Consider the following 22627-nt stretch of genomic DNA (forward strand, 5'->3'; position numbering starts at 1 on the left):
TTCCCAATTTACACGTTAGTTTTAAAAAGAAATTAAAGGGAGATATCAATAGATATCATTTCGAATAGTCCTACAAAGAAATAAAGACATTCATGCAAGCATTCATTCGCTTGGTTCTAGTGCTAAATGGTCCTAATGAGCAAAAACATATATATTTCCGTTAGGTTCTCGTTGAAGTAGTAACATTAACGGTAGTTTCTTCCAACAAGACGAGGAAAGCCATGAGCTCATTCATTCTCTTTAAAGTCATTAAAAGGGTCACTAACGCCTTTTTTTCTTTTTTTCTATTACTGTACAGATTGAGTAAGGTGGTTGGAGCATGTGATTGTGTGGTTTTTGTTTACCAGTTGGCAAGCTGGGGTCTGAGCTAATTGAGGGAAAGAGGGATGAAAAATACAGTTTGAATCTTCATTGTAGTCAAAATTCAAAGTTCCTCGTATGCAGCTGCAGAAGAGTCCAAGAAGACGGCTCTGTGTATTCGATTTACACGAGCTTTTTAATTTTAAGCTTTGACGAGAGCGTCAACCATCAAAGCTTTTCGTTGCGATGCGAGAGAATAACGGTATAAAAGCCGGGGGGTAGAAAGCCGCTCCAGCTCAAAAACTTCATGCGAGACGACAACCCAGAAGATAGGCCGTGTCGACTGTCGCAGGCGAGATCCACGAGTTGTGGTCCTCCGTGCTTGGCAGTAGTGGGAACCATCCATGTCGTTTGAGTGATTGATGATTTGGACTGAGGAGGAGGAAGGGAGAATCCGAATTACGATATCAACTTTTTGACTTGGAAAACCTGCCTGCCTGCCTGCCTATTCATATCAAAATACGCTCACAAAGGAAAAAAGACGGGAAGAAGTTTTCTGGTGAAAGTCAATAGGCCGGAACTCGGAAGCGAAAGAAGGGAGACGAAGAGTGCGGGTAGAATGGTCAGAGTGGGAAGAGAGAAGGTTTTCGTGATAGGAGTTGAAAGTGGAGGCGTTGGCGTTGGACTTCTCTTCTGGGTGGCGTTAGCCGTTCTCTGTCTCATCACTACGGTTATCTTCTCTTGCGCCGATGGGGTGCCCAAAGGCAAGACTTCTGCTCCTGATACGACCGCTTACGGAACTGGCTGCGGCGCTGGCTGTGGAGCTGGCTGCGGTGCTGCTTGTGGTGCCTGAAAATCATCTGCCGACAACGCAGAATCAAAATTCAAAGATTATATCTTTGTTGGAACGATAATATGAAGAATTCCCAGTTTGTACACTTTTTTTTTTTTTTTTTTGTTTCAAGCATAATAACTTGCTTCAAGTTAGCTAATTAATATTGTGTCTCCTCTCGACCAAATATTGTTATTTTAACAAATGATGTAACGAGGCAAGAGAAATGCAAATGTAAAAACTAATGCAGTTCATATCCATACAGTTTCGTAAATGAGGATACCCAGTAAATGAGATACAGCAAAAAGCCTCCTTTCTCACGGCATCTCATTGTCATATCCAACTAGAGTGGACATCTTTTGGGAAATGATACAAATAAAATATGACGAATTCAATATTGTTTTTACTTGCATTCTTCAATACTCCTTCCGGACTTGAATAGACACCAATTAGTGCTTCAAATAGTGTTTGACCTTTGCACACCTCCAATGGGTAAAACTAGTAGCATCTCTTCAGCCAGTTTTCTTTCACTACTCAAGAGGCTTTCATGAACTCCACTTCTTTCTAATTTCTGTTGAGGATATATCCATGCGAAATCTATCCTGTGGTATTGAGATAAACATGTCCCGTAGCTCTTCTGGAATGTCAAAATCTTCCAGCACCTGTAGAAAGTTTCAGGCAAAGAATTAAAGTTTGCAAAGAGAGGTGGATTGATGCTTCTGAAATAAATATACCTTGAAAACACCATCAACATTTCGACCACCCACAAGAAAAGTGCAACCAGTTCTTTTGCAGTTAACCAGTATCTCCATCATCTTAGTACGATCCCCTCCATAATACTTTGGCTGACATAGGAAAGAGGTATATGTTGCAGTAAGGAATATAATATATGTGTTCTTAAAACAAATGTTGTCTGTTGAAGAAATAAAGACCTACACAGCATTGTTTCACAAGCTGAGCATCATACATTTATACTCTTGAAACAAATCCAATTCTCCAAGACATTTGTTTGTGCAATTGAGAGGTAAAACAGAAATTAGACTACAATCATAAAATTGGTTATCATAAGAGATCGTTGCTGATATATTTCATGAGCACAATCCTACAAATCACATACCCATGAGTACTTTGGTTAATAACATTTACTTCTCGTAAAATCTCATGATTCTTACATTAATGAGCCTTGCAGCAGTATCCGAACCAATAACAAAGGCACTTCCTGGAAAAAGTTCTGCTTTCTTATAAAAAAATGGTTGGGTGGATACAATCACTGTCATCCCTGCCATTGACAAGTAGCAAACACTCTTAAGAGATGGGTCATACGGAAGTGACATGCTCTATTTGAATATTGTAGATATTGATTGGATGTATAGGTTGCCATGTACCACAAGACAGCAAAGGAAAAACACAAATAAGCAAACAAGATGAGATTAAAATAATTAAAGAGCCTGCACAAGTGGCAAAGGAATTCAAAGAATGAATTATAAATAGTTATAAAATGCAAAATCTTCCTCTATTTTTGGGTGAAAGAGAGTGGTCACCTCCTATAATGACAGAAAACAGGAGAGTGATAAACTCAGGTCTACGCGAGAAAGGGCAGGATGGGAATTGAAGGGCCTAATGGGAGCATGGGAAAGGCATTGGGTCCCATGGATGAGGGACCACCGTGCACCAACACCACTGTCCTTCCAAGGACAGTTAGTTGAGCATCGAGTAAAAAAAGGTAATAAGGAAGAGGAGGACGAGGGAGGTAGGCAGACAGAATTCTAGCTTAGGAGGACACCTAGACCCTTGAAGTCTAGCAGGTGAGCTTCTCATCTCTCTGTTGGGTTCCATCATCTGGTATTAGAGCTGGTCGAACCCGGGCATGGTGAAGTCAAAAATGACGGGAGAATGGAATCAGTGGAGAAAGAAGTATCAGAAACGGAGCCATATGGGAGCCACTGTTAGAGTTTCAAACAGGGACGTTAGGGAATGAGAAGGGGAAGTCACCAATAGGGGACTTGTCAGCCAACCGAGCCGCCGCTGACGCGTGGAATGACGCCCCAGGGTCGGAAAATCCCGAAAGAAGATTCAAAAAGCTTGACTTACCGGTGTTTATAGGAAACGACCCATACGCCTGGCTACTTCGGGCAGAGAGGTAATTTTCTATCAACAGTGTCGAAGAGGATGAGCGGATTCAGGTAGCAATCGTCTGTTTGGAGGGCCGAGCCCTAAATTGGTTCCAAATGATGGAACACAGAGCTCCAATGTCGAGCGGGGAGTAGTTCAAGGCAGCTGTCCTCCACCGATTCAAACCGTCGCAGACCAGGACATTGTATGAGACCCTTTTGGAGCTCTGGCAAGACAGAATGGTGTCGAAACTCCAGGAATGCTTCAAGCTGCTCTCAGCACCACTGGTCGAAGCCTCCAACAAGGTGTTGATGGGGGCATTCATCACGGAATTAAAAACGGAGGTTTGAGCTGAGACCAGGACATTGTATGAGACCCTTTTGGAGCTCTGGCAAGACAGAATGGTGTCGAAACTCCAGGAACGCTTGAAGCTGCTCTCAGCACCACTGGTCGAAGCCTCCAACAAGGTGTTGATGGGGGCATTCATCACGGAATTAAAAACGGAGGTTTGAGCTGAGTTCGCTCATTGAACTCATGGAGCTGGTGTAAGGATTGACAAGCACAACCTAGCTCTGGCTCAGACGAGAGAATTTAAGTGGAGTGGGCCCAGGTGGGTGGGGTCGGGATGCGGTGCCTAGACGATCAGCCCATCTTCATCCTGGATCAGCCTTGCGGGCGACAGGGAAGGGCTTCCCCAGCTCCTGTCGTCATAACAGCACCCCTGCAGCTGGTGCAGCTGCCAGCCCCCATCTCGCCTGCTCCACCGCAACGTCCCTTTGTTCAGTTGTGGAGCCTAATCAATGCCTAATGCTGGGTCGGTACACAAATCGACCTTCGCGGTAATGTCATCGTTGGGGTTGGAAAGGGAAGGGGAGCCCCTTAAAGGTCCACGATATATTGACTATATCTTAAGGGCAATTTGGGAATTTTATTCTTGTAAAGTGGTTGCCCTAGTTTCCTCTTTATAATTGAGGGGGCGCCGCTATTAGGATTTCATCATCATCACGGAGAAGGACTTTGAGTTGCAGCCCCAGAGAGGTTAGAGAAAAACACTTGTGAGTGTGCGATTTCTCTTTGTTAAACTATTTCATCTTCATAGTGGGTTACTGTAGCGGCGGAAGACGGGATGTAGTCTTAATTTGAGGCGAACCTATATAAATCTTGTTGTATTTTCGTGTTTGCTTTTCTTTTCTTCCGCGATTATTATTATTGCTCTCGCTAGTTTGGAATTAGGGCGTCTAATTCCTAACACCAACCCTTCGCCGACTCTCAAAGGCAAAGCGCTAGAGAGGTACGATCGTGGCCTCTGCTTTAAGTGTGACGAGAAATTCCACCCTGGCCATCAATGCCGGTTGCGCCAACTAAACTTGATGTTGGTCGCCGAAGAGAACAACGGCGATGGCACGTTAGATAAACCGGAGGGGCTAACCGAGGCCAAAGAGGACCAACCCAATCAGCAGCTTGTCACCATGTCCTTTCACGCCCTCCGGGGCGGTGCTACCACCACTAGCATACTAAAGTTGTGCGAACTGATCGGCAACAGACAAGTGGTTGTACAAATTGACAGTGGCACCTACCACAACTTAGTCAGTACTGCCTTGGTTCAAGAGTTGGGGTTGTCGGTGATCTAGGGTCGCATCTTTGCGGTGATAGTGGCAGATGGCTACAGTATTAGTGGCGATGGCATTTGTCCCGACCTCGAGCTGAACATCCAAGTTGTGCGAATTAAACAACATTTCTACCTATTCGCCCTGGAAAGTGCCAAGGTCATCTTAGGCATGGCCTAGCTCCAGCTGTTGGGAGATGTTTGTTTAAATTGATGAAACCTCTCAATGAAGTTCGAGGTTAATAGCATTAAGGTAAAATTCCAAGGGGAGACATCCTTTTCCACGGTCAAAGTCTCTCTAAAGGTGATGACCAAAATCAGAGCCCAAAAAGGGCAATGTTGTTTGTTGGAATACAAAGGCAAACCTCAGCTAGATGCGAGTCCGGCCACCAACACTCTAGCAGCACTCTCGGACCTCCTCACAGAGTTTCCCCATGTCTTCCAACCATTCATGGTGCTACCACTGGCTCGACCGAGTGACCACCCCATTACTTTGCAAGCTAATAGCCAGCCCCCATGCATCCAACCCTACTGGTATCCATTCTATCAAAAAATTGAAATATAGTGGATCGTGAAAGAAATGCTTGCAACCGGTATCATACAGCCAAGTACCAGCCCTTCTCCGGCATAGTTTTACTGGTTCAAAAAAAAGACAGGGGATGGCGTTTTTGTATTGACTATCGAGCTCTCAACAAAATCACTATTCCCGACAAGTTCCCCATTCCTACCAATGAAGAACTATTGGATGAGTTGAGAGGAGCCAAGGTATTTACCAAATTGGACTTGGAAGTCGGGATACCATCAAATCAGGGTGGTGCGGGCGGAGGATATCCCCAAACCGGTGTTTCAAACACATGAAGGACATTATGAATTCCTAGTTATGTCGTTTGGTCTTACCAATGCTCCTTCAACCTTCCAAGCTCTGATGAATCGAATCTTCAGCCGTATCTCCGTATGTTCATCCTCGTCTTCTTCGATGATATTCTTGTCTAGTATGGATCCTATTGATCACCTGGTCTATTTGAGGAAGACTCTCCTAAGTATTAGGGGACAATCACTTGGTACTCAACCACAAGAAGTACTCCTTCAGCAAGCCACAACTAGATTATTTAGGACATCAGATTTCTGGCAACGGAGTGTCGGGTGACCCTTCCAAGGTTGAGGAGATGCTCCAATGGGAAGTACCTCAGGATGTGAAGAGTTTGTAGGGATTTCTCGGTTTCACAGGGTATTACCAAAGATTTGTGAAGGACTACGGTAAAATTGCAGCAACCTTCACTCACCTACTCAAGGACTCCTCATGTGACAACAAGCACAAATTGCTTTTGAACAATTAAAAACTGCAATGACCACGGTCCCTGTGCTTGCCAGGCCAAATTTCTCCAAGACATTCGTCCTCGAGACCGACGCCTTAGGTAAAGGAGTTGGAGTAGTTCTCATGCAAGAAGGGTGGCACATCGCCTACTTCAGCCAAGCCCTCTTAGAGAAAGCACAGTTGAAATCTGTATATGAAAGAGAACTCATTGTTATGGTTTTGGTTGTCCAGAAGAGGCGGCCCTACCTCATGGGACGACATTTTATAATCCGGACTGATCAAAGCAGACTCCGTTTCTTATGGGACCAGCGAGTGATGATCGAAGAACAACAAATGTGGGTCACCAAACTCATGGTTTCGACTTTGAGATTCAATATAAACTGAGCCGAGACAACAGAGTCGTTGATGTCTTGTCCAAGAAGAATGAATCCTTCACCTTATCAGCCATCTCATTTGCATGTTTCACCGTACTTGAGAACTTAGCGCATGAAATTCAATAAGATGATCACCTCTGGTGAATCCAACAAGACATTTTGGTCAACCCCAAGAGTCACCCTCACTACACACTTGTCATTGGCTGCTTAATGTTAAAAAATTGTCTAGTTCTTCCTCCTTCAGCAGCATGCATTCCACGCTTACTCAAGGAGTTTCATTCCTCTCCCTCGGGTGACCATTCTAGGTACCTCTGCACATATAAGAAATTAGCCGTCTTAAAAAAGATGTACAACAATATGTGGATTCTTGTGAAGTTTGACACAGAAACAAATACAACAAGCTCTCCCTAGCAGGGTTACTGCAACCACTACCGATCCCCCTCCAAGTATGGGAAGAAATCTCCCTTGATTTCTTAGGAGGACTTCCGAGAGTCCGAGGCTACGACACTATTTTGGTGGTGGTGGACAGATTCACGAAGTGCAGCCACTTCCTTCCCCTCAGTCAGCCCTATACCGCCAAACAAGTTGTTGCCCTCTTCACCAAGTGTTGATTTTCAGGACTCCACGAATTTAGCTCATGGAGAAAAAAGGAAAGAAACTTATTAGGAGAAAACTGGAGGAAGAAGGGTTATGGAATTGATTCTTCCTAACCCTCCCCCTGAAGCTCTATTTATAGATTTATGAAACTACAATATTACAATAATACCCCTGAACTTAGGGTTTAGGTTTAGGGTTTTAACCCTGGAACTTTAACATAATTACATCAATGTCATCTCTATGAGATGACCCTTTATTTACCATCCTACCATCAATGTATGTGGGCCTATGGGCCTTGAGCCCTGAGCCCGCCTTCAATTTCTCTTGAATGCATGGGTCTTCCTTAGTCTTATGGGCTTGGGCCCATCTTCTAATACACTTTGATATTTGGGCCTTCCTTGGTCATGTGGGCTTGGGCCCTGTCTTCCAACACTCCCCTTCAAGTTAGGGGTGAGAGAACAATGTGAATTCCCAGCTTGCTGCAAATGATGTATAAATTTTTTTTTGTATAATATGCCTTCATCTTCCAACACTCCCCCTCACGTTGGTGCTCTCGTTCATGAAACCCAACTGGTATAATATCAGTGAGAGTAAAACACTCCTAGCCTAGAAGATATTGCTCTGAAGTATCCACCTCCACCACCGTGTCCCTCCACAGGACAATGACTTTCAAGTGGTAGAGTAATATATGATATTAATGGGGTGAAGTAACATAAATATAACAATAATTTCCTCCGGCATAGACTTCCAACCACAAAAATATGATATTTTTTACGGAGATGAAGTTCCTTTGTCATGGACTTCCAACCACAAAAAAATTGATATTTTTTACGGGGATGAAATTCCTCCGTCATGGACTCCCAACCACAAATAAATTTGATATTTTTGACGGGGATGAAGTTCCTCCGTCATGGACTCCCCAACCACAAATAAATTTGATATTTTTTACAGGAATGAAGTTCCTCTGTCATGGACTCCCAACCACAAATAAATTTGATATTTTTTACGGGGATGAAGTTCCACCTTCATGAACTCCCAACCACAAATAAATATGATATTTTTTACGGGGATGAAGTTCCTCCATCATGGACTCCCAACCAAAAACAATTTGATATTTTTTATGGGGTTGACAATAAATAATGGTATGAGGCTACCTCTTCTTCAATAATAATGTCTCATCAAAAGAGACACAATAAAAGTAGCTTAAATGGGCTTGGCTTGGGCCCACTTAACACGACCCAAAATACTCCTTATAAAATAACCCATGAAATAATCCAATGCACATATTAGCCCAAATAATATGCAGACCAAGGAATAATCCAGCCAGAAAAAAAAAAATTACCGCTTCACGCCGAAATCTTGGGCACGTTTACCGAGGCAGAAATTATGTGGCCCGAGTCAGATTGACCAGGACCCGAGTTGCCCCGGTCCTGGTTGGGCTGGAATAGGCACTGACCCGGTTGATCAATTAAAATTTCTAACTTAGGACAACTTTTAATCAAGAAATTGCCTTCTTCTTAATCGGGAAATTGCCTTCTTCCCTGCGCCGAAGAGACGGAAAACAGAAAAAATTTCTGACTAACAACAACGAGGATCCCGTTGTAGCAGCCGAAGAAAAATCCAGCGAACTATTTCGGAGTTTCCAAAAACCAGCAGCAATAGTAACGAAAATGTTTCCTTCTTCCCCACGGCGCAGAGCAGAAACTCGGAAGGCAACTTTCCCGTCGTTGGCTGCGATCAGAGAAGAACTTTCGGAAAAAAACTTCACTCCAGAATAGACCTTCCAGAAATATCATCTTACCTGCAGCACTGGCTCCCGAACAGCACCGGATCGCAGCGACGGCAGAGATGGCTTGGAAAATCAATCAAAGACGCTTCCTGATTGACCGCCGTAATGTTTCCGAAGAAAGCCAACAAAGAAAGCGGGAAAGCAACGGTCAGAGGACAGTTTTGTGATTTCCGCAAACAAAGCAGCAGAAATACATCTCCTTGACAGCAGTAGATGGCGGCAGAAAAAAACACATGGTAAGGTCAATAGAGCAGCTCCAATAACACTTCGTCTGCTGTAATGCACAAGACGAATGGACAAACCAACTTGTCAACCGATGCCTAGCAACATACCTTCGATGCTTCATGGGAGATCATCCGAAATCTTGGCCCAAATGGGTCCCATGGGCAAAATTCTGGTGTAACACCACATACCATCAGGCGGCTGGGATGACCTCTTAAGGCCCTCTATGGGATGACCTCATCCCTCCTCAAGCTCTCATCCACTTCCTCACCAGTCCAAGAAGTCAACCAACAACTGTATGAACGAGATGTCATCCTACGAGAACTTAAAGACAACCTTACCGGGGCCCAAAACAGCATGAAATTTTATGCAGACAGCCACTGCCGAGAGATGATTTCATTTACCTGAAACTACAGCGTACCACCTCAAATCCTTGGCATCTAAACCCAAAGAGAAGCTCAGTCCACGTTACTATGGGCCTTACCAGGTGCTGGAAAGGATAGGTCCTGTCGCCTACAAATTAGACCTCCCCACCCATGCCAAAATCCATCCGGTCTTCCATGTCAGCCAGCTCAAGAAATCCAACCCCCATCCACATGTATCTCAGCCGCTACCTACCTGTCTCACTGATGATTTCACCTTTTCGGTCCACCCAGTCAAGGTACTTGATACTCACCATCTTTGAGGGCAGCCACCTGAGGTGTTGATCCTATGGCAAGCCCTCCCTGACTTTGAAGCAACATGGGAATAAGGGAATAAGGAAGAGGAGGACAAGGGAGGAAGGCAGGCAGAATTCTGGCTTAGGAGGAACAAGACCCTTGAAGTCTAGCAGGTGAGCTTCTCTTCTCTTTGTTGGGTTCCATCAGAGAGCTTCATCGAATTGGAGGTATGTCATTGAAAACCTTGCAATCAAACCTCATAATAAATGCAGTGATCTTGCCAGCATAAGAATAATTGGTACATGTAGAACAAAAAAGACAGGCTCTGACAATTTACCAGATTATCCATGCAAAACTGTTAAGGAATAGTCCCACATAGATTAGTGACTACAAAGATCTTGAGTTTATTAGTTGGTAAAGAGGTTTCCTAAGTAGGCTAGTCATTTTGGGATGGGCCTTGGGCCCAACTTAACATGATATCAGAGCGGGTACACATATGTGGACCTGAACCTAAACTATCTACTTGTAGAGCCACAAAAGAGGGCCTACACCTAAATTATCCACTTGTAGAGCCACAAAAGAGGGCCTACACCTAAACTACCTACTTTTAAATTATCCACCTGTAAAGTCACAAAAGAGGGTCTACACATGTGAGGGGGAGTGTTAAGGAATAGTCCCACATAGATTAGTGAGTACAAAGATCTTGAACTTATTTGTTGGTAAAGAGGTTTCCTAAGTAAGCTAGACATTTTGGGATGGGCCTTGGACCCAACTTAACAAAAACAATGCCAATTACTTTAAGCATAATACAGATGGCTCAATTAATAAACTGCGCATTACAGTAGAAGATAACAAACTCAATCATATCTAGACCATAAACTCCAGACAGAATATTATAATAATGTTACCTTACCAATTCTTTCAAATTGTTTGACTCGATCTTTGATCTGTGCAATTGTTAGTGGAGGTTTGTCTGCATTGATTGCTGAAATCTCAAAGCATGGCAGTCCATCATGACACATGCTACATCAAAGAATAGGGAATCAGTTAAAAATGTAAAATATGCATTTTCATAATTATACAACACAAGACTGACAGAAACACTTGTCAACTAGGCAAGTATGCATTTAACCAAGACACGGGATTTCAGAAAAAAATAACATTGACATATCTTTTTTATATCTATTATGACTCCCAAGGTGGAATTGGTTAAGGAGACAAGGATCCAAACATGTCGTGCTATTGTCACCAGTTATAATGTTAATGAAGAAGCAGAACAGATCTTCAACAGAAAATTCAATTTAAAAAGTAGATGAAATGCATATACCTTGATGCAACTTCCAAAAGCTTGATATGACCATCATGCAAGGGATTAAAAGAACCAGACAAAATTATCTTTCTTTCAGAATTTGAAGAATATGCCTCTGCAAATTCAGTCTAGTAGCAATAAGTTGCAACCCAATTCAACAAAATGCAAACTGCAGGTCGAAATCAAGTTCTAGAGGAGAAAGTACCACTTGAAAATGGGTAAACTTTCATGCATATTTTTCCATCTATAAGTTCCTGCAGCTCTTCATCCTCATCAAACAGTCTTTCATGTTCATCAGGCACTTCAGATTCAGTCAGCTCTGATACATATGTAGCTGAAACTTTGCATGCACCTGCCATAGCCTAAACAACATGCACACAAAATATTAATATGTGGGTGCTTCTCTGATCATATTGTCTAACAGTTTGCAGCACCACAATTTATTCAATTTCGAAAATGCTAACATAATGAGTTCACAATTGATGTTGATTGACGAGTGTAACTGCATATCATCTCCTTCTAAATACATGGTAAAATGTTATACTAAGGAAAGGAAAACTAGGCAGTTCCAAAGAGCTAGTGTGCATTAAAAATGGATATGATGAAAATTACAACTTTGCCAGAGAAGTTAATTGGATCAGAGAGTAAATGATTAGCCAGAAGAAAAAGTGCATGCTCACAAATTTCAAGCTCAAATTGTTGCCAACATACTGATTAAACATTATCTAGCCACTCTTTTAAAGATATTGCAAAAGAAGATCAGAAAGGAAATAAGCAATACAGGACATAATTTCAATTTTAAAGACATCTCACCAACGTCACAAGCGGCTACCTTTAATGACCTTCCAAATTTCCTTTTTTTTCCCCAAAAAACTGTAGTGACTGACCACCCGACACATGGCACATCAAGGAAAGGAAACCATGGCATTCATGTGATCATCAATTTTGAAATACATATCAGTAATGCATAAATATTATAGGCAAACAACTTCTACAGTTATATGTAGCACATGCAACATGAGGGATTAGATTGGACTATGAAACTTCAGCAGTTTCAAATGTAACAAAACAGTTATTCCTTTTTGTTAAGGAATAGCCCCGCATGGATTAGTGAGTACAAAGATCTTGAATTTATTAGTTGGGAAAGAGATTTTCTAAGTTGGCTAGTCATTTTGGGATAGGCCTTGGACCCAACTTAACATGGTATCAAAGCGGGTACTCATATGTGGGTCTGCACCTAATCTATCTACTTGTAGAGCCACAAAAGAGGGCCTACACCTAAACTGCCTACTCCTAAATTATCCACTTATAGAGCCACAAAACGAGGGTCTACATGTGAGGGGGAGTGTTAAAGAATAGTCTCACATAGATTAGTGAGTACAAAGATTTTGAGTTTATTAGTTGGTAAAGAGGTTTCCTAAGTTGACTAGTCATTTTGGGATAGAGCCTTGGACCCAATTTAACATTTTTTTCTTGAAAGATGAAACAGTTATTCCCTTGGTAATTTCTACTACAATAGTGGTCCATCCCATCCAAAGTGGGTCCATTCCAAGGTGTCTCATGGGATCTAGTAGCATTACAAGAGTAGACAATGCAACAGAGTACAGACTTAAAATATATCCTTAGGAATGAAGGCTACTTAGATGGATATAGCACACAATCAAACTAGTGAAAGGAATATCATGTTACATCTCCTGCAAGGATGTCAATGAGAACAAAAAATCTCATGCAAGAATAACTAACCTAAAAAATGGTACTTATGCAAAATATAGGAAGATTGGTTACATACCTCCAGCAAGATATGGCTTGAAATTCTATCTTCTTGTTCACGAGTTCGTAAACCCTAAAAAATGCAGTATTAAGTTGTGATCTCAAGAACAAGGATGTTTAAGAGCCTAAACACCAGTAAATACCTTTGACAAGGAAACATTAGATACCCAAAGTCGATTAGATGTTCTAGTTGACAGGTAAAACCTATAAGAGACCAAAATGGCAATTAGAAGGCCATAAATGCAGCACGGAAAGTGCATGTATTGAAGCAACCCTATGTCCACGTTTGAAAACTCACAACCTTACTACATAATCATAAAGGAAAAGTTGCAAATCAATCAGCTGATAAGAATGTTCCATGATGACATGGCTCCACTTACATGTAATGGTTCTGATTCATGACAGGAATAACCACACGGTTGACTTCTATGTTGTCCAAATGAAGCAGATCTAAACGTATGATATGTCATAAAAGATAGTGTTGACCTTACAGATAACTAGTGAAAGAACATTAATAGTCCCTTTTGCAGCTTTGTACAGAGGGGGGGAGAGAGAGAGAGAGAGAGAGAGAGCATATTGTTGCAAAGATGACTTCGCTTTTCTTTTTGACTTCACCTGTTTTCCCACTTAAGATAACCCAGTTTAGCTAAGAATTGAAATAGTTTAACAAGGACTCAATCAGACAAGATAGCAGAAAAGATATATCAAATAATCTATCAAGTTAACAAGCATGAGCAACCACCTTAAACACATTGTAGCAACAAATCAGTTCAACTATGGGAACCATGGTGAAATATGATTTGTTGGCCCCTTACACAAAATTAGGAATATTCATACTCATCAAAAAACTAATGAAGTAAAGGCTCTTCGTTGAGTCACTATACTAGCACTGATTGTGTATGTGGATTTGGCTGTCATTACTTTAAATTAACAAGATCCTACAGGAGTATCAGTCTATGATGAACCTGATCAGTAATTTTAAAAAGATATTTAATACCACAAAGGGATTGAAGATTTAGCAAGAGAAGCAGAATGAGAAGCACTTAAGATGTGGTGAACAACATCATCTTGAAGGTAATAGAAATGACACCTGTGATCCCCACGTTTTGGTTGACTACTAGCTAGTGAGCCTGTAAACCCCAATCCTAAGACAGGTGATCCTGTTTGAAAGAAGCAAACATATCATATTCAAACAAAAATAAAGCACATAATCAATTAATAAAGGAAAATGTATATCCAATCTAATAAAATTCAAGGCTGAGCTTCAGCTTACTTCACATCTACATTTTGTGCTTAAGTTTGGTTTATTTGAACATCATCAAGACGAAGGTGGACACTAGGAAGGCTCAATTGATAATGATCGTTGATGTGAACTGCTCTAAACAAACCTTGACATAACTGGAAAAAGGCCAAGCCCAGCTTGTTCGTGACATCTTAATGAAATGAGACAAAAGATTAGGCTTGAAATTGACTTGCAAAGGACATCCACTGGGTAACATAAGGCCATTAAAAGGAAAAATAAACTTGAGCCTGAGCTACCTCATTGACACATACATAGTATCTAGAACATCCAAAACTCTCACCAGTATCTAGATTTCAAATTTGATAAAGAGGTGAATGTCAAACATATCTGTTTTTTATACAATTCATTATATTATATAAACAGAGATTATAATAGATATCTGGTTTCAAGAAATTTAAATCGTAAGAACATGGTTTAGAAAAATTAAAAAATACAAACTTAGAATTTAATATTAAAAATTACAAACCATCAATTGCTGTTAAAATATATTTATTTGTCATCAGAACCTTTTAAGCAAACAAACTCCACAAAATGAGAAATCATTATAGTTATAGGAGCAAAACTGATTAAGATACTAATGCCCCATATATAAATATATTTCGGCATTCGGCAAGTCAGAAATAGGCATATCCATCTGATCCCTGAAAGATTAGCTATTACATAAATGTTATTTGCATATATACTTTGAACTCAAGCATTTAAATAAATTTATAGTGCTAAAAAGAATATATGTTTTAACAACTTTTTGAGGATTGTTGAAATAGAATTCCAACTTTATTCTTTTTCTTTTTGAGTAAAGTAAGAAATACATAAAGACAAAGAATAAACAAGGATATGAAGAAGCAGCAAACAGCCCAAAATACAAACACAGCCCAGCCCCTATCTAATTCCAAATTTAGTCCTTTTCTCATTTATTTTGGTAATATTTCCCTTATTATTGATTGATTGTTAGTTCTATTTTACCTCCCTACAATAAAATAAACTTTTACTCAATGAAGAAGCTTTTGAAAGGGGCAAAAGATTTTTTTCACACACACACACACACACAAAAAGAATATACAAGGATATAAAGAGGCCAGCAAACAGCCCAAAAGACAAAAAAATCCCAGCCTGTACCTGATTCTAACCTCAGTCTTTTTTCTCCATTTATTTTGTAATATTTACCTTGTTTTTTTATTAGTTGCTAGGTTTATAAAGCACTTACCGAATGAAGAAGCTTTTAAAAGTGGAAGAGCTGTTCACATACAGTCATATGGTAAATAGATCCTCAACATTATTGAAAAGACATTTCGTTTTTTTTAAATATTCTTCCCTGTAACGAACGTATTAAAGAAACAAAATTATAGGCAAAAACTGTTAAAGCAATTTTATCTTCATCTTTAATTGAAATGGCTGAAATCACATAAAGAAAAAAGATAAATTCTCATAAATGAGGGCAGTTTTGAAAAGAAAAAGTCACAAGAATAGGCCATGGGTCATCAAGGGGATGAGCCAGGATGCAAGGATGAGGCAGGGAGTTTGGGGACTGGACAGGGGCTGGGTTAGATTTCTAACCCTGTCATGGGTTTTTGTGGAGACAAATTTTGGGGTCGGGTTTGCATGATAGGGTGCATTTCGAAAGTGACAATCTAGACCAGTATACGGTGAAAAAAAGCCTCCTAGACCTATCTTCCATAAACCTATCCTTCTTGTGTCTACTCAGCAACGGAGTTAGGAATTGTTAATATTGCTTCTTAAAAGAAGCTAACCGTTGATTTTCTCGTTTTATTCAACAAAAATCTATCAGCTTCATGGTGTTGTTTACTTCATATTCTTTTGCAAGAAGCCTACACATGTAATAGACCACTAAAATGAATATAGAGCAAGGAGAAGACCATTCATCATAAAATTGACTAACAATAAATCGTGATTAAAACAAATAAATAATACGCATGCATATAAAAGGTTCATTACGGATGTCTTTTTAGACATGGTCATCTGAATCCAGAAAACTATAGAAAGCTATCCACCTGAATTCAAGGAAGCAATAAACATGTAAGAAGATAATTCAAGGAGGCAATATGAAAACCTGGACTAGCAAGCTTTAAGGCACGATTGTATGCTAATAGAGCCATTTCCTCTACTGTTTGTTGACTAGTAAATTGTGTTGGAATCTGTGTACAATATACAAATAAGATTGTCACAGGAATACACATTAATGCATATAAAAATTGACATAATTTACGAAGAATTCACTTCTTCAAGATACAGAAAATAAGTGTGGATCTAAGGGGAAATAACGATATAATCCATGCATACCTCACCAAAAAAGGTCACATTTACGGTAAATAAACTGTTTCTTTTATATTACTCTTCTGAATTGGGGAGTATTGAAAAGGAACATCATTTTATACCCTACATGATATTCTAACCAGCAGTCTTTCAGATCTGCATCCAACAGATTATTGTCTCGTGGAAAGTAAGACCTGAGTTCTTCTAACTCACTCGCATCAATTAATCAGAAGTGCCAAGAGTTGTTTGTGCAAAAACATACTAACTGACTCGCAACAACTAATCAGAAGTGCCAAGAGACTTGCTTGTGTGAAAACATGCTTACCAACTGACTCGCATCGATTAATCAGAAGTGCCAAGAGACTCGCTTGTGTGAAAACATGCTTACCAACTGACTCGTATCGATTAATCAGAAGTGCCAAGAGACTTGTGCAAAAACACGCTCACTAAAGCATCAAAATGGTTAAATTAGTCACAATATTATGCCATCCTATTGCAGTAGGGGTAGAAAAAATCGCAAGAGTTAATTCTAATAGTTCATAGCGAGAAGCCTCCTTAAACATGAGACTGACAAATACCTTTTTGAAACATATGTACTTGGGAAAGCTACTAGCAAGATCTACGGTTTATCTGGTAATAAGTGAAGCAGATAGGAAAAGAAGAAATTTGATGATAATGGAAGGAAACCAAAATTTTGAAGTGAGCACAGCAGACAATTTCGGACCCTGCAGTTTTCAATGGCATACTGCAATGAAGCTCCATATTTCATTGTCTCACCTCTAAAGCTTTGAATGATCTGAAGCCGATCCTTTTGTGAACAACTAAAAAGACTGATCAATCAAAGGCGTCATCAGGAGATAACTAACCAAGTATGTTGGCACTATTCTATTTTGGTTGAATTGATAACATAGAAGAAAGCAGAGCTGGTAGCTTATTAGGCAACTGAGGAATTATAAACAAAGTGAACAATTTAGTCGTATCCGTGAAATGCTCATTATGAGAAACAACTGCTACACATACTGCCTGTAGAGCAATAAGTAAAATTCTTGTTCAAAATCAGCTAGTTGATAACCATTAAATTAAATATAAATTTCGAAATCAACTAGACCCCCCCCCAATACGACTAAACGAATGAGAAAATAATTGATTCTGTGATTGGTAAAGTCAGTTCCAACATATAAATATTATATTCAGTCTAACGAGAAGGCCCGACCCACTGAAACGATCACCTTAGAACTAGCATATAACAACCTCTGATGGCAAAGTAAATGAGAAACGAGGAGCAAAAAGAGAATACTTTTCCAAGTAACTGAACCATGGAAATCTTCGAGTAGGGAACCACAGCTTCGAGGACAGTGCTCGAAGCGCCAGGGACTGAGAGGAGCCACCCGAGGGCCTACAGAAAATGTCGTTAGGTCTGTTCAGGCAGAAAGAGACGAAGAGAGAGAAGAAGACGGATAGAGACCTGAGAAGCTCCCCCAGAAACGTAGAGAACAGCTTGAGTAGGGGTGGAGTGAATGGCTTCCACAAGTGCCCGGATCCTGCCATCCATCGTTTCGCTGATGATCCCTCTCTCTCTGGTGAAAATGGAAGGGACGGACATTATTATAAGTACTTTTTAATTTTAATGTGTTGCACGTAAGAAAGTCAAGATGGCCGAGTTGGTCTAAGGCGCCAGTTTCAGGTACTGGTCCGAAAGGGCATGGGTTCGAATCCCATTCTTGACATTGTTTTTAGTTTGAAACCATTCGTGAGAGAAAATTATTTTCTTACTTCATAGTTTTTCTCTCACAAAGGCTGTCTTTGGAACATTCGATGCCCATGAAAAATGAGAGCTCTTGTTTGAATATACGTAGATAATGATAAAAAAAAATTAGTAATATTTTAATTTTTTTTCTCAAGTTTCTATTTTTTTCTTTTCTCCCCAAATTTCATCATTTTTCTCTCTTATTTTCTTTTTTTTCAATGATTCTATATTACCAAACAACAAGAAATATATTATCTTCCCTTTCCGTTTCTATTTTTGAGGGTTTCAAACAAGTCCTTAGGGGTGTTAGTATATTTAACATTATTATGATAAAAAAAAATTGTTAGAAATATACTATTAAAATACGACATTCTAAAATAATTTTTTCTACAAGATAGAATCATAATTGAAATTTTTATACATATTTATAAATAATAAAATTATAATATTTACATAAATAATTGAGTCTATAAAATAATTGAAATAAACATTAGTTAATCATTATAAACTATTATTATTATTATGATTATAGAGTATATTAATATTTGATACTATAACTAAATATTTTATAATGTTAAAAAATATTATTAATTAGTCTTACAAAGAAGCTATAATTAATTGAGTCTATAAAATAAATGATATAAATATTATTTAAACATAATAAATTATTAATATTGTGATAGCATATTAATATTTTATCCTATTACTAAATATTTTATAATAGTAAAAATATAATTAATTAGACTTACAAAGAAGTTATTACTTTTAAAAAATTTAATTTGATGATAAATCATATTAATCACTTATGTGAAATATCTATGAAAACTAATAAATTTAACTATTGTGCATATAAATTTAAATAAATTTTAAAAGTAAATAATGTGAAATGAATTTTAATCTTAATTATTAACTAATTATTAAAATAAATTAACATAATAAATTTAAATATTTTTACCTATTTTTAAAATATTAAATAATGATAAAAATAAAATATTTTGTAATCATTTTAAATTAATAATTATTATATTAGTATTATAAGTTTTTTTACATTATAATATTATGGACATAAAAAGGAGTCAATGCGCTAAAAGGCCCGTTCATCTAATGACCCTCTTACTTGAGACCACATTTGCAAAGGAAGCAGATTGATTCGAATTTGATGTTTTAGGTAATCTCTGTTTGATATTTGATAAAGAATTTTAGTCTTGTGCTTATATATGAATTTTTTTATTTTGAGTTGCAACAAAGTAATGGCATGAACAATTTGCTTGTTGTAACTCCAAAGTGAAAATTTGGTAAAGCATCAGTGCTCTAATGATCTAACCTTTAGGATTTCTTTTTCGACCTTTTTCGGCTTTCCTATCTCTGATTCTTGTTTAGCTCCGGTTCACATACCTCCCCCCCCCTCTCAAATGACAAAGGGATCATTACTTATAGAGGGATGGTGGTGGTTTAACCTGTGCTTTCTCTCCCTCAATTTTCCTTCTATCATGTCCTAATTTGATTAGCTTTTAACAAGTGGAAGGGCCAAGTCTTTATTCCTTGAGATCATGATATGTGACAGAGCAAAGTCTTCCCCCCATATCATGACACGTGGTAGGACCAAATTTACTTTCCTTAAAATCACGACACTTGGCAAGATCAAGTCTCTTGCCATGTGTCAGATGATGTAGACCATTTTATGCCACATGGAACTCCTATTGGTGCAATGTCTCACTCATGTTCCTACTCTTTCGATTGTGTGGTGCCTAAGTGGCATCCAAGTGTCATTTTTTTGTAATTTGATTTTGGTGGTGACCGGGTATAGTTGACTTCATCTTGATTGACGATCATACTTCGATCTTGATAATCGATCATTTTAACAATTAATGAATAGTTTGACTATTTTTCCATGTTTTGACTATTGGGAGCTTCGATTTTGACCACCGATCAACTGGTGACCAAGTTCTTTGAATCTAGATTGTGGATCAAGATCAATGATCTAGATGGGTCGATTGAGGTTTTTAATTTTAGTGATCAAATTTCTATGTCTACAAATGCCCTGTTCGAGACTGTGTTAGTGTTGATTTCAAGATTTCATACAATTAAGATCTTCTACTTAGACTATAGGAGTGAAGAGGAGAAGAGAGGTATAGTGATGGAAGAGAGAGGTAAGGATAGAAGAGAGAGAGAGAGAGAGAGAGAGAGAGAGAGAGAGAGAGAGAAGAGGGGATAATATGGGTTATGAAAGATATCCAAACCCTCCCTCTTAACTTTTATTTCATAGATGTCAAAAGCACATAAATTATAAGTATACCCTTCACCCTAAAGAAAGTAAAGAAAAGACATTAGAACATAAGATACTTACAATAATACCACCTAAACTTGTTTGTGACTTTCAACGGTTAGATTCTAGGGTTTCATGCTTAGAATAACAAGGGTTTAGGAGAAGAAGAAGGAAGGATAAAAGAAGAGTGAGAGTTTAGGAAGGAGAAACTAGGGCACATGAGTCAAGAGAGGGAGAAAAGAGACTTGAGGGCACATGTTATGTATGTCGTCCCTCTCAACTTCTTATTTATCATTTTAGGTTACAAATCCTAGTACATAAATAAAGAAACTGAACTTAAAGTCTCCCATAATTACAGTTTATGTCACTCACTCACTTCATTACTATAGATGGCATTCATACTAATTCAACACTCCCCCTCAGGCTGGTACATAAACATCAAATATTTTCAACTTGGTACATGTGGTAGAGAGAGAACTTGCAAGGATAGATTTTGTGAAAATATCCGCTAACTGGTTCTTGGAAGAAACATATTACATGGATATGACACTTGCTTGCAATTTTTCCCAAACAAAATGACGGTCAATTTCAATTTGATTGGTTCTTTCATGAAAAATTACCCTCAGGCTGGTACATAAACATCAAATATTTCCAACTTGGTACATGTAGTAGAGAGAGAACTTGCAAGGATAGCTTTTGTGAAAATATCCGCTAACTGGTTCTTGGAAGAAACATATTACATGGATATGACACTTGCTTGCAATTTCTCCCGAACAAAATGATGGTCATTTTCAATTTTATTGGTTCTTTCATGAAAAATTGGGTTGGTTACAATGTGAATGGCTATTTGATTGTCATAGTGCAGTTGCATAGGCTACATCTTCTAAAATTGGAGCACTATCATCAAGAATTCTAGTGAGACACTTGATCTAGCTATAACATTTTGTTTTTTGCTTATCCAAATTACCTTCCATACTTGCACAATAACCGGATGTTGACTTTCTGTCATCAAGAAACCAACCCAATGTGCATCTACGAAACCCTTGATATTAGTATGTCCATAGCATTTATATAATAACCATGACCTAGATTTTTCTTTAGATACCATTGTACTCTCTCCAATGCTATCCAATGATATTGTCAGGGTTTATGCATAAATTGATAGATGACACTCATAGAATAAGATATGTCAGGCTTTATGACTATGAGATTAATTAATTTTTCAACCAAACATTGGAACTATCCCACATCAATTGTATCCCCAGATTCAGCATACAATTTACTATTGGGTTCCATCGATGTATCAATGGGCTTACATCCAAACATTCCAATTTCTTTTAATATATAGAGAACATACTTCCATGAGACAAGATAATGCCATGACTAGATTGTAGAACTTTTATACCCATAAAATATTTTAGTTATAGGTCTTTGGTTTGAAAGTTTTTATTAAATCTTTTTTTGTCTATTTAATACGCTCAGTGTCACTCCCAGTAATACTAATGTTGTCAACAAATATAGCCATGAGAATTGTACCTTTTGCAATCTTTTTGTAAATATGAAGTGATCAGTCTCACATTGTGTGAATCGAAGGTGAATAACTAGTAGCACTAGGGGATTGTTTGAACCCATAAATGGCCTTATTTAGGCGACATACCTTCTCCCCCTTAACCATATAACTTGGTGATTGACTAATATAGACCTCTTCTTATAGACATCCAACTAAAATATAACCCATTTAGTATTGGCCCCCAAAAAAACAATAACTCATACTGAATCCATCTTGGCTACTAGAGAAAAAGTCTCATCATAATCAATACCGTAAGACTAAGTGTAGCCTTTGGCAACAAGTCTAGTTTATACCTGGCCATGATATCATCAGGGCTATATTTGAGGGTAAAACTCCCATTTGTAGCCTACTGCCTTTTTAGTTAATGGAAGGAAAGTCAAATCCTAAGTACGGTTATTATAATTGACCTAGACCTCCTCATCCATGGCAATCTTCCATCTTGGATCAAGTAATGCATCATCATACTTATGAGGAATGGAGAAGGATAACACTACAACCATGAACGAAGCACATGGTTCAGATAGACGATGTGAGGAAACAAAGTTACCAATGGGATGAGAGGTAGGTAGTTGTCTGAGGTTCTTT

General features: G+C 38.7%; 1 protein-coding gene and 1 non-coding gene across 2 annotated transcripts; one reads left to right on the forward strand and one right to left on the reverse strand.

Annotated features, from left to right (window-relative positions):
* Window positions 1–1356: 1356 nt before the first annotated feature.
* On the reverse strand, window positions 1357–17851 carry LOC137941152 (uncharacterized). Its single transcript, XM_068786442.1, has 11 exons — window positions 17757–17851; window positions 16257–16341; window positions 13976–14045; window positions 13029–13089; window positions 12905–12958; window positions 11321–11477; window positions 11134–11230; window positions 10720–10829; window positions 2305–2411; window positions 1867–1977; window positions 1357–1794 (listed from the first exon to the last, which is right to left on the reverse strand). Exons 1-11 carry the CDS (start codon window positions 17775–17777, stop codon window positions 1678–1680), a joined length of 990 nt encoding a protein of 329 aa, XP_068642543.1. The 5' UTR covers window positions 17778–17851; the 3' UTR covers window positions 1357–1677.
* A 254-nt stretch (window positions 17852–18105) lies between these two features.
* On the forward strand, window positions 18106–18186 carry TRNAL-CAG (transfer RNA leucine (anticodon CAG)). The gene has a single exon. It is a non-coding gene; the product is annotated as a tRNA-Leu (tRNA).
* The last annotated feature ends 4441 nt before the right edge of the window (window positions 18187–22627 follow it).

This window comes from Aristolochia californica, unplaced genomic scaffold, assembly GCF_029961685.1.
Source record: "Aristolochia californica isolate CCGP_79_NKW_82.1479 unplaced genomic scaffold, dmAriCali1.0.hap1 SCAF_9, whole genome shotgun sequence".
Taxonomy (NCBI): domain Eukaryota; kingdom Viridiplantae; phylum Streptophyta; class Magnoliopsida; order Piperales; family Aristolochiaceae; genus Aristolochia; species Aristolochia californica.

Coding starts and splice junctions, on each gene's coding strand:
- LOC137941152 (XM_068786442.1), bottom strand. CDS start 17,777: ATGGTTCAGTTACTTGGAAAA. Junction 16,342..17,756: donor TGGTTCAGTTACTTGGAAAA/GTATTCTCTTTT, acceptor TATTGTACACAG/ATTCCAACACAATTTACTAG. Junction 1,795..1,866: donor ATGTTGATGGTGTTTTCAAG/GTATATTTATTT, acceptor AACTTTCTACAG/GTGCTGGAAGATTTTGACAT.